The following is a 12,812-nucleotide window of genomic DNA, read 5'->3' on the forward strand; positions in this document are numbered from 1 at the left end:
GAGAGAGAGGCGGCGGGGGCCCCGAGTGCGGCGGGATCGCCTCCCCATCAAGCATCACTTGTTAGCAAGAGTCAAGTACCTCCGACTCTCTGCCTCTCGGCGCCTTTTTTGCGAAGAAGAAGAAGAAGAGAGAGAGAGAAAAAGAGAAGGCAGCTCTGGGACGATTTGGGGGGGTGGGTGAGGAGGGGTGGGTGGGGGTGCCTCCTAAAAGAGGAGCCAGGCAGAGGAGAGGCGAGAAGCGTTGAAGAAAGCCAACGGGGACAAGAGCCGGGTGGTTCCTGAGGGCGTCGAAGGTGGTCCACCTGGTTCTCTTGGCCTCCTATTGAGAGGGGTTGGGGGTCCCGAAGGTGTTGGGGAGGGGGCTCGATTTCTTCTCCCCCATCCCTCCCCAACACCCCTCTCCGCCTCTTTTGAGGGCTTTCAGAAGAAGAAGAAAAGGAGGGAAAAGAGGAAGAGTCAGGGGAAGCAAAAGGAAGGGAGCTTTCTTGGTGCTGGGAAAGGCAAGGACCCCCCCCAATTCCTGGACGGCCCCCTTCCCCCGTCCGACGGCCAAGGATGACTTCCAAAGAGGAGGGCAAGGCGGCCTCGGTGGTGGAGGAGCGCCGGAGGAGCCCCCTGGACCACCTGCCCCCTCCGGCCAACTCCAACAAGCCCCTGACGCCCTTCAGCATCGAGGACATCCTCAACAAGCCCTCGGTCCGGCGGAGCTACGCCATCTGCGGCACCACGGCCCCACCTCCTCTCCTCCGCCGCCGCCGCCGCAGCCGTCGCCGCCGCCTCCGGGCCGGACAAGCACCCTCCGGCCGCCCTGCCCCTGGCCAGCCGGGCCCTCCTCGCCCAGACCTCGCCCCTCTGCGCCCTGGAGGAGCTGGCCAGCAAGACCTTCAAGGGCCTCGAAGTCAGCGTCCTCCAAGCCGCCGAAGGTAAGAGCCCTCCGACTTCTCCGGGACAGCAGACCCACACACACTTGGGGGAGAGCATCACCTTTACCTGTCTGCCTTTAAACCTTTATGCTATGGGGAAAGGATAGTTGGAGAGGAAGGGGGTCTGTCTGTGTCCCAACTTGGCCCGATTTTTGGAAAAGTGCTGCAAGACACCTTCCAGAAACCCTTCCCCATCTTATTCTTCCATCTTCCATCCTTTCGCAGGTCGGTCGAATGAGTAGCGTCAGCTTGTTGGGGGCCAGTTGGCTTAAACCGCATAGGGAGTTCGTAGAGAGATCTTGTAGTAGCACCTTTGAGACTAACTGAAAGAAAGACATGGGCGGCATGAGCTTTCCTAGACTTCAGGCTACCTCAGTCTACGCCTCGATGCATTTATGTAATTTCCAAATGTATGTAGAGAGCTCTTGTGGCATCTTTGAGACTAATCGAAAGAAAGAAATGGGCAGCCTGAGCTTTCCTAGACTTCAGTCTGCTTCCTCAGATGCATTTATGTAATGTCCAAATATATGTAGAGAGATCTTGTAGCACCTTTGAGACCATACCTTTGCATTCTTGAGCTTCGGGAGTGTTCGTTCACTATGAAGCGGTATAGACATGAACTTGCTATTGCTACAGGCAACACTTTTCCTCCAACTCCCCTCCCATTCTTTCCCAGGACCCCTTATCTTTATAGATTAAGCAACCCACGCCTGGAAACTCTGTGAGTCCTCCCCCCCCCCCCCATCTTTTCTGGTCGGTTTCCCGGCCACCCACCCGAAAGAATTCAAAGCTATAGCCGCGTTAGTCTGTAGCATCAGTAGCACTTTTGGGGACTCATATATCCGACAGGCATCTCCGTATCTCGCCCCCCATCATCCTGACGGCTGTTAAGACGCTGAAGATAAGATGAGGCCTCTTTTCTGAATGGAAAAGTACTCCCGGGAAGAGCAAAGGTCCGCGCAAGACGGTTTTGGACTTTTCTTTTTAAGGCAAAAGCCTCCTTCAAATGAACGAATGCGCTTCAAGGAAGGCACTGAAAGCGGGGGAGCTGTCACAAGTATTTGTTTAAGGGCCTGGTACTGGTTTGGTTGGTTATTTTTTAAAAGTGGGGAAGCCCTGGAATTTAGGATGTCTGCCCTCAGATTTGTGGTGCCTTTTGCTCCTTGTTTGGGGGAGAGAGGAGAAGTGGACTCAGTGCGTCTCTCTAGGTGTGTGTGTGTTGTGTTTCTTGTCTATGTATGTGTGTGAGAGAGAAAAGCCTTGTTCTGCCAATTTGTAGGAAGGGATGGATGACAACATTTGGCTGCTTGAGGAGGGGAGAAGCGGAGAAGTGAGCTGCCTACGTCTCTCTCTGTAGGTGTGTGTGCTGTGGTGTGTGTGAGAGAGAGAGAGAAAAAAAGAGAAAAAGAGAGAGAGAGAGAGAGAGAGAGAGAGAGAATGAAAAGCATTTCCATTTTCCGCCTTTTTTCAGGAAGGGATGGGATGACAGTATTTGGCTGTTGGGGGAGAAAGGCGAAGAAGTTGGCTGTGTGCGTCTCTCTCTTAGTGTTGTGTGCCTGAGAGAGAGAGAGAAAGAGGCCTTCTTCTGCCTATTTGCAGGAAAAGATGAGATAACAATAGTTGGCTGCTTGGAGAGAGGGGGGGCGGAGAAGTGGGTTGTGTGCGTCTCTCTGTACCTGTGTGTTGTGTTTTGTGTGTATGTGTGTTGGAGAGGGAGGGACAGAAAATAATATTGAGGGAGAGAGAAAGGCAAAGAAGTTGGTTGTGTGAGTCTTCCCGTAAGTGTATATTGTTGTGGTTGTGTGTGTGTGTGAGAGAGAGAGAGGGAGAGAGAGAGGGACTGGAAAGCCTTCTTCTGCCTATTTGCAGGAAGGGATGGGATGACAATATTTATCTGCTTAGGAGAGAGAGAGAGAGAAGTGGGTTGCATGCATCTCTCTGTATGTGTGTGTTGTGTGTTATGTGTCTGAAACAGAGAGAATAAGAGAAAGCAAGTGAAAAGCCTTCTTCTGCCTATTTGCAGAAAGGGTAGAGATGACAATATTTAGCTGCTTGAGGGAGACAGAAAGGCAGAGAAGTGGGTTGTGTGAGTCTTCTTGTACGAGACTGTTGTGTTTTGTGTGTATGAGGCAGAGAGAATGAGAGGGGGACTGAAAAGCCTTTCTCTGTCTATTTGTAGGAAGGGAAGGGCCGTCAATATTTAGATACTTGAGGGAGCGAGAAAGGGAGAGAAGTGAGTTGTGTGAGTCTCCCTGTACGTGTGGGTTGTTGTGGTTGTGTGAATGTGACGGGGGGACTGAAAAGCCTTATTCTGCCTATTTGCAGGAAGGGAAGGAACGACAATATCTACCTGCTTGAGGGAGAGAGATGAGGCAGAGAAGTGGGTTATGTGAGTCTCCCTGTGTTGTGCTGTGTGTGTGTGTGTGTGTGTGTGAGAGAGAGAGAGAGAGAGAGAGACTGAAAAGCCTTCTTCTGCCTCTTTGCAGGAAGGGATGGGATGACCATCTTTGGCCAGAGGCAGACCCCCAAGAAGCGGAGGAAGTCCCGGACGGCCTTCACCAACCACCAGATCTACGAGCTGGAGAAGCGCTTCCTCTACCAGAAGTACCTCTCCCCGGCCGACCGGGACCAGATCGCCCAGCAGTTGGGCCTGACCAACGCCCAGGTCATCACCTGGTTCCAGAACCGGCGGGCCAAGCTCAAGCGGGACCTGGAGGAGATGAAGGCGGACGTGGAGTCGGCCAAGAAACTGGGGCCCGGCAGCCAGGTGGAGCTGGTGGCCATCGCCGAGCTGGAGGCCAGCCCCGACGGGGGGAGAGCCGAGTCCCGGTCCCTCTCGCCCCCCGCCGCCGCCGCCCCCCACCGCCCCAAACACGGCCTGGAGGGCGGCCACGGGGGCGGCCTCCGCCTCTCCCCGGCTTCCCCTCTCACGGACCAGCCGGCGGGCAGCAGCAGCAAGGACTCCTCGGAGGACGACGAAGACGTGGAAATCGACGTGGATGACTGAGGGGCTTCCACCCCTCTCCCTCCTCTTTACCTTTTCTGCCAACAAAAACAATCCAAGAAAGAGTTCCCCCTTTGGACCCATTTCCAAGGAGAGAAAACTGAGCTTCCTAAGATGCCGGACTTTAAGTAGAACTGCGACTCGGGGCTTGCTTCCTTGGCATCTCAAAGGCAGAGAGCAGTTAGTTGTTGGGTTTTTTAAAAAGATAAAATAAAATAAACAAACAAAAGCAATAAGCAATATGAAATAATCACCATTATTATTATTATTATTATTATTATTATTATTAAGGTAGGCCTATCCCCACATTATTTCTTCTTTCCTACTCTTCGGAACGGTGCAATGATGGATAGCTTCTGTATAAATATTTAAGGGTATCGACTCGACTGGGTACTTCCAATATTATTTTTAATTTTTTGGAGGGTTTGATTTTTAATATATATATATATATATATGTGTCTATATATAACGATACACTTCTTTTATTGTTTATAAAAGAATCCGTTAGCCTCCTTGATTCTTGGTTAGAAAGTACTTTTGAAAAGGTTTTCTTCCTTCCTTCCTTCCTTCCTTCCTTTCAATGCACTTCATGTGAGATTTTAAGTTAGACTGCTCCTTTATTATTCCTCCCTTGCATGTATGTTCCCTCTATGCACGTCCTTTATTTTCATTTCATTTCATTGGTTTGGTTGTTTAGTATTTTATTTTTATTTTTTTGGGATACTGGGGGGGGGGGGGGAGGGTATGGTTTCTATTGCAAGTTTAAATATATCTTTTCTTTTCCCTTCCCCTCCCAACCCTTCAGTACCTAGGACTTGGTCTCCAATGAGATTTCTGCCTCATTTTACCAATTAAAAGCTATTTTTACCATTTACTGCTACTGTTGTGCTTTTATTAAGGAGATTTTAAAAAGAAGAAGAAGCTACCTTTCGTATTTTTTTATATGAAGGTGGTTTTAAGAAAAAAAGAACCTAGACTTATTTTTTACTCTTTTTTAAGGACTGTTTTGCATGCTATGGAAATGACTAATACAGTGCTGCAAATAAATAATAACTCATTTTTAAAATCATTTTAAAAAGAGAGAGAGAGAGAGAATAGATCAAGCCATCAGCAGATGGGAATATTAACTCTATAACTACAAATGTACAGATTTAAACGTGTTTCTCTTTGATCTGTAAAATAATAATAATAATAATAATAATAATAATAATAATAAAATTTATAAAGGCCTGCTTATTTAAGTCACTGCAGGGACAATGTTGCTTTATATCCTGTCTCTGAGAGTTGTACAGACAAGACTTCTTCCCCCCCCCCCCCCCACATAATAAAACCTTTACCATTTTAATATGTCCTTTTCTAAGGTTTTCTTTGGGAATGAAAAATCCTTAAGGAGGCCGTTTGGCTATGGCTACAAAAAGGGTTTCTCTGGTCCTGGTCGTTGGAGGAATTGTAGAAAGGAGTTTATCTTTTCTTTTTTTTAGAGGGAGGGTTAACAGTAAAGGGAAGCGGCAGAACTGTCAGCAAGAAGCCTTTATTTCAAGCAGGATCTGTTTTGGGAGGGTTAAGTCCGAAAGTAATATTGCCTTAAGGCTAGTCTGTCTGTCTGTCTGTCTGTCTGTCTGTCTGTCTGTCTGTCTTCTATCACCAAATGCTCAAGCAACTGTGGAAGGGGAAAAAAACCCTTGCCTTGTTAAAGAGAAATGGGAACAGCCTAAGTACCATCTATTTCTGTTTCCTAAGTATCCTTTGTAGAAACAGTTATGGAGCAGTCCAGCTATATTTCGCAAAACTAAAATGCCGCTTCTGATAGAGTGCAACGTTTGCATACAAGGGTCCATTGGCATCTCCTATTATTATTATTATTATTATTATTATTATTATTATTATTATTATTTCAAAGGGAGCCTTCTCTCTTCCAAATCATGAAGGAATCGTCTTTGTGTTAGAATTGGTGGAAAAAGTTTAAACCACGTTGGTTTAGATTGGAGACGGATGGGAAGGGATTCGGGGAGACACGAAGAGAAAACGGGTGATTTTACTTACTCTTCTTCAATAATAATAATGATAATAATAATGAACAAATCCAACCCAAACATAGTCCCCTTCAGGTATGGATAACAATCTTCATTCCCACGTATCTTTACCTGTGTCATTGACCACCCCCCTTTCTCTTCTTTTAAACACACAAACACAAACACATCTCAAATAATAGGGCTTCCCTGCCTTTTTAAACCCATCAGCGTGTGTTTCCCCTATTCTTGGCAAAATTTATGTGAGAAACACAAATCTGGTGTGCAGATAGTGACCGAGTTAAAAGGGCTGGAAGTAAGGGGGCGGAGGGTTAGGAGAAGGGGAGAAGAAAACAGGAGGAAAAAAAGAGGGGTTTTTTGGGGGCCAAGTTTCTCCGAGGCGAAATCCATCTTCTCCTCCTCTCCCTTCCCCTCCCTCCCTCCCTCCCCCGCCTTTGGAGAATGGATGGCGTTGTAATTTTTAGCGTAAAGCATGAAAACTGGGGACAAATGAGGCCTCTTCTGTGAAGTGACAAGCGACAATGGAGCATGCTCTGCCTCCTGCGGCTCGCCGTGCTGAAACAAGCGTGCGCCTCCGCCGCGGAAAGGACCAAACCGCTTGGAGACCATATGGTTTTTGAATTTTCCTCACAATTTCCAGACAATTTGATGGATTAGGTTAACCCTCCCTTCCACTGTTTAACTCCACAATAATGGGAGCGGGGCTCTTTTTTTTATTCCTCCAACCCACCCACCCCTATATCCATCACCCCCTCCCTTTTGCAGTGGGGCATCTGTGCCTTTAGATGGGGCTCCCATTCTTCTCCTTTTTCTCTCTTGGCATTTGGAACAAGTATATGAATTACAATGAAAGGCACTTTCTTTAGTGTTATTGGGAGACCACTTGTCTTTTCTTTCCCTCCCTCCTTCTCTCTCTCTCTCTCTCTGTCTTCCCCCCCCCCTTCCCTCCTTTTAAGGGGCGGCGTGGGGGTCTGTTTGCCACGGATTTGTTTGACTTCTGTCCAGATATCACGCGAAGCCTTCAATCTTGTCCTTAAGTGTTTTTATGCTAAGCAGGCAAATCGTAAAAGGCTGAGAAACTGTGACATTTATGGGAAGATCTAGTTAAAGGGCTTTATTTGTTTTCTTTATCTGTGCCTTCCCCTTCCCCCCCCCCCCCACCCCCCAAAGGAAAGCTTTTCTTCTTTTGTCTCCCAGTGAATTTAATGAGGCTACAAAAAAAAGGCGACAATGGAGCGCGAGCAAGAAATGTGCCTTTGGTTTTTGTTTTTAATTTCCTTTTCGGAAAGAAAGGCAAGGGGGAACGTAGCAGGCAGTCCAGGCCGACTCCTGCGCGGGGGGCAAAGGCCAGAGAGGGATGGAAGCCAAAGGGACCCCCACCCTCTCGCCAGTTTGCCACGCGTGGCTGCCACCGGAGGGCCTTGGGCTTGCGGCTTTGCTGGGACTGGGCCCCAAAGACCTTAGGGAGGCGGAGGGGGGTCCGGAGAGGTTTGTCAGCAACCTCCCAAAGAGAGGCACACGATCCCAGGAAACCCCCACGATGCGCCTCGCGTGGGGCTTCTTCCCGCTACCTTCAGGGTCCAGGAAGGGAAGCCTACAAGGCTCCCAGTTAATTTGGGGGCAATCGCCTTCTTTCCATGGCTCTTTGGACCTAGAAGGACCAAGGGTCTCACTTCTTGGGTGGCCCACCATCCGAAGAGACTTAGAGTCCTAGACTTGGCTGTTCATTGACTTGGTCTTCATCGCTGGAGGGACAGATCTCTCTCTTTTTTTCTCGCGATCCCTTTCTTGATTTCCCTTCTCTCTCTCTCTCTCTCTTTCTCGTTAGGGGTGAAATTCAGAAAAATAAAAGGATGGAGAAGAAGGTGGTAGAAGTGGCGGCCAAACACATGGCGGTTTCGAATAGGTTCGGTTCGCTGCGAATCAGGCGCTTTCTCGAACCCGGCCCTTAAAACTACTGTTCACCAATCTTCTTGTCCTGGATTCCAGGCTAACTGAATAAATTGGGGAAATTATAACCCCCCCCCCCCATCTTAAATAAAGGGGGCGAATCCCTTCCCGACAAAACCATGTTTCCCTCTCCTACTATTATTGAATCTCTCTCCGCCGGCCATAACTTGAAGCGGAAGGGTGATATATTTCCCGAGACAGTTTGAGATGGGTGAAAAAGGGGTGTTTGAGGCGGAACAAGAGACATCTTGACACCCAGACGTGCCAAAGCGGCGTGGACATTGGATGAAATCACCACTCGACACAAAGCCCCGAGCAAAGGAGACTTTTATCTCTCGCCAAAAAGAGGGGCAGCGGGGAAGGGAGGGGGGAGGCAGGAGGACGTAGGGAGGGAGAGAAGAGAGCTGGGGTTTAAAACTCAAGCCCAGGATCCTGGATTCACACGAAAAAGCAGTTGCCTGCGTGGAAACGGGGTATGGATTTCAGTGATCGAAATGGATGGCAGGCTTATGAAAGAGGCACATCTCTAACTTCTTCACGTCCATCTGCTTTCTTGCACCACTGCAGTTCTGCAAGTGTGCAAAGATAAGTGATATCCAGACCCCAAATCAGGTTGGTGTCAGTGGTGGTTCCTGGCAAACAAGGGTCTTTCAGATAGCAACCTATGTGTGTCTCTGTGCCTTCAAACCGCCTGTCGATTTATGGAGACCCCATAGTGTTTTCTTAGGCAAGGAATACCCATTTCCTTCCTTCGAAATATAGCCAACAGAGGTGGTCTCCCACCCAAGTACTAACCAGGGCTGACCCTGCTTAACTTCCTACAGCAGACAGGATCTGGTGCTTTTAGTTTATAACAGGCCCACTGTTGGCTACAAAGGCCTGTTAAGTCAGCTGTAAGCCCTACCTTGTCCAAGGGACTTAACTCGCCATAGTGCAAACATGGCACTCTTGGGAGATGTGGCCTGAGCAGGAATAACTATGGATTGCAGGGGAAAGAAGTTTTCGAAAATTAATCCCAAGGAGGCCACTTTATTTACTGGGACTTTCCCTTCTCATTCCCCTTCCCTTCCTTCCTTCTTCCCTTCCCTTTCCCTTCCTTCCTTCTTCCCGTCCCGTCCCTCCCCTCCCCTCCTCCCTTCCTTATTGTCTTTTCCTTCCTTCCTTCCTTCCTTCCTTCCTTCCTTCCTTCCTCACCCTTCCCGAAAGTAAAACTTGCCCCTTATAATTTGCACTGAAGTTTATAGATACGCTGTCTGAATGCCGGAATAAATGTAAATGAAATGAAAGTTTATAGAGCGGGATAGCTGAGGAGGTGTGACTCCCTCTCCTGTCATCTCGACGCCACCTCTCCCCCTCCCCTCCCCACGCCACGATTTCTGATTTAGGGTCCCCCAGCTTGGCCTGAGCCCCTGCCTGGGGAAGGAAGGGCAATGAGGAGGAGAGGCGCTGGCCCAGGGTCGCCCTCCGGCCCCTGTTCTTGGGTCCCAGTCCGGCTCCTTGGCGCTCGGCGAAGCGTCGGGCTGGGGGTCACTGGCGCTTGTAGGACGCGCTAGATTAGCTCCCGGTTCATGTTGGGAGCCCCTGTTTAGCCAACGGGAGCTGCGCTGGGTCTTGTTCGCCACCAGCAGGCGAGGGTCCTCTGAGCTCCTAGCCCAGGATTGCGCTCCTCATTGCTCTGTGTGTGTGTTTCTGGGGGGAGAATTGATCTCCCACCCCCGACCCCGACCCCGACCCCGACTCTACCTTCAGGCGCATCGGAAAGAAGAGGCGACCAAACAAAGCCTTACAGCCCCCACCCTATGCCTTATGATATTCCGACTCCTTTCTTTATCCAGGAGAGGATCTACACTGGGCATCCCCCCCCCCCCAATCGTGGTGGCCCTTGCTTCTTTCAGCTCCTTAGGAGCCGTGTTAGTCCAGAAAATCAATACGCAAAGGGATCTTGTAGCACCTTGGAGACTTTAAGTGAAAGAAAGAAGCTGGCAGCAGGAGCTTTGGTAGGGTCAGACTTCAGTCTGCTTCCTCAGATGCCTGTCTGGGATGTTTACAAAGATAGAATAGCCCCGTTGGTATGGAAAATCGGTATGGAGAGAGATCTTGCAGCACCTTTGAGACTAACTGAAAGAAAGAAATTGGCAGCAGGAGCTTTCCTAGACTTGAGCCTACTTCCTCAGATGCATGTTTGGGGGATGTGTGTGTGTGTATGTGTGTGTGTGCACGCGCGTAGGAAACCTTGTCTGGAAACTCCCTTGTGCATTTATTTGGCTGACACTTATCCGAACGCGAGGTCTGATCCTGATCTTGATCCTGATCCTGATCCTGATGTTGGAGGCTGCCTGCCTTCCCTTTGGGACAGAGACCTACGACTGGGAGCCCTCCCATCCTTTAGACACACAGACATAAGTGCTCCCCCCCTCCCTACATTTTGAGAACCGAGGGCAGACCCGAGATCGCCCCTACTGTCTCTCTCCTAGGCTGGCTTTTGTTGCTCGCCTTCCCCTTGGGCTCCCAAAGGTAACAGCAAGGGCCCCCCTCCTTCCTCTTCCTCCTCCTCTTCCTCACCCTTTTCTCTTTCCTGGCGGGGCTGAGGGAGACGGTTGAGTCAGTGAAATTCAGTTCTTTATTTTATGAGGTGTCAGGGTTGATGTCAGACGTGGCAACGATAACTAATACTACCGTCTGAGAGACCAGAACGTGGTAATTAATCCCAAAGACTTAAGTGTATTTTAGTTCAGGAGGAAAAAAAATCACTAATTCAATCGTCCGGAAAATTGAAGTTTGATGCATGAGTCCCTGTTGAAAGGGAAAACGCTTCTCTCTCTCTCTCTCTCTCTCTCTCTCTCTCTCTCTCTCTCTCTCTCTTTCTCTCCCTCTCCCCGCCCCCCCCCCCGCCTTTGCCTCCTCCCTCCCTTTCCTTATTCGGATTCTGGGGCTGAGGCTGAAGTCGCATCGCTTCTCTTGTAGTCACATCTGTGTCTTCACACAGGCTAAATCACGCACCCCTTCATCCCCACAGAGGCAGTCGGATCGAGCACTCACAGTATAGCCCCTTATATGTCTACTCAGAAGTAAGCCCTATGGTATGTAGCCTGCCAAAATCCTGGGCAGATTTGGGGTGCGAGTAACGCCCTCCTCCATTCCGAATTGAGTTCTGAGTTTAAAAACTTGGGGTTGGAAATATTTTCTCAACGGAAAGAACTCCTTTGGAACCTAGTGATGCTTATGCTTTATTTGGATTTTGCAGTTTACAGATGCGGCCGCATTTATATACGTGCGACTTAAAGGTATGGATCTACATATATGCACACCTACAAATGAAAAGGCATGCTGGCAACATATCCATCTTTCTCTCTCTCTCTTTCTCTCTCTCTCTCTCTCTCTCACACACACACACACTTAAAGTTTTACTGTAGCCCCATCATCGCAAATGCAAAGAGTACAATGTCACCCTATATCCATCCACAATGAAGGACATACCCGGGACACACCGTGGTAAGATTTAGACATCTGGACACTGTTCACAGAGGGACACACAACCTGTTCATCTGTGCACACAGGGCCACAGTTCCAAATGGTCTTCATGGCCAACACTGGCACTTCCTTCTACGGGAGCTCCGATCTCTTTTCCCTTATAGCTGTTGCTTGTATAGGTTCTACGGCATATAACTTTTTCCATCTGTTTCAAAACATCAAAGGCCTGAGTGTATATGTATGTGTGTGTATGGATATGGGTGCAGATTTTTGTCATGCCTGCTGTTGCTATTTAGGCTGCCAGGACCAGAGTAGACTGAGGAGGAATCAAGTTACTCCGAGCTCCTTAATCCTTGCTTTCTCCTTTGATAGATGAGTTTATGGCCGTTTGTGTTTGGGGCGTGCAAGTGTGAGCCCTTTACACAGGAATGCCTTTTGTGTCTAAAGAGGGAGTCGCCCACGTACAGAAATCGATCAGGCAGGGATAATAATAATAATAATAATAATAATAATAATAATAATAATCATGACATACTGGAATCCCAGTTGGGGCAAGTAGCAGTGAATCCAATAGATCTCAGTCGGTTGGACCACTTAGGGAAGGAAGTGAGGATGTTTGTACACTTTCTCTCTTCTCTCCGTTTCACTCCATTTATGTAAAGAAAGCCCTACGATGTCATAACCCACAGAAAAACCCTCTGTTTCGCCCTCTCCTTGGGCTCTTTCATGGAAGGACGTGGAAAGTACTGTCTTCATCCCGAAGTTTTAAGGTCTCCGAGAAGAATTACCACTTCGCTCTTGAGCCTGGCCCAAGACTTGGGACATAATGAATACTGCGAAGTTTGTGAATGAACACAAGGATGCCAGCAGCAGCTTGCTGTTATTGCCATCCTCATCTGTCCTTTCAGTAACAAATGTCTTTAATTTATAAAGTAGGCTTTCTCTCTATGGGCTGGTTCCTCTGTTATTTAGATGGGTTGGTTCCCCTATTATTTAGGGCTTGTGTTTTGTAGGAAACCCTTTCTCCTTTCTAAAGGGAAACTGTCGCCAAGAAAAGCATCCAAAACTTGTCGAGAAGAGTCTCCTCCAAACCTTTGATCTTGCCCCTAGTTTGAAGTGACATAACCCAGACACAAGCTCTTCCCATAGACTGTAGTTCTTCCTATTTATATTCATCCATTGATATCACTCCATTCTCCACTGCAAGACCCAAAGCGACTTGCAGCATAGGTTAAATCAGAATACTGCTTAGGATCAGTGATGATATTCAAGAAACTTTAAAAACAGTTCACTAAAACGAAACAGCACACCATTTGAAAGACGTTTCAAACATAGGTCCAGAATACACTGCAGAAATAATTCAGTGCCTCTCTCTAGATACTATTGGACTACAAACCCTATGATCCCTGGATGATGAGAGTTGAAGTCTAATGG

At 48.4% G+C, this 12,812-nt stretch overlaps 1 protein-coding gene across 1 annotated transcript; it reads left to right on the top strand.

Annotated features, from left to right (window-relative positions):
- Nucleotides 1–221: 221 nt before the first annotated feature.
- Nucleotides 222–4,353, top strand: LBX1 (ladybird homeobox 1). The gene is given in 3 exon segments (XM_089507797.1): nucleotides 222–732; nucleotides 734–923; nucleotides 3,410–4,353. Coding segments are annotated over 3 exon segments (888 nt in total). The 5' UTR covers nucleotides 222–555; the 3' UTR covers nucleotides 3,931–4,353.
- The last annotated feature ends 8,459 nt before the right edge of the window (nucleotides 4,354–12,812 follow it).

This window comes from Sceloporus occidentalis, unplaced genomic scaffold (assembly GCF_023333645.1).
Source record: "Sceloporus occidentalis isolate IW3139 unplaced genomic scaffold, rSceOcc1.0.p SCAF_2, whole genome shotgun sequence".
In the NCBI taxonomy this organism is placed as follows: Eukaryota; Metazoa; Chordata; class Lepidosauria; order Squamata; family Phrynosomatidae; genus Sceloporus; species Sceloporus occidentalis.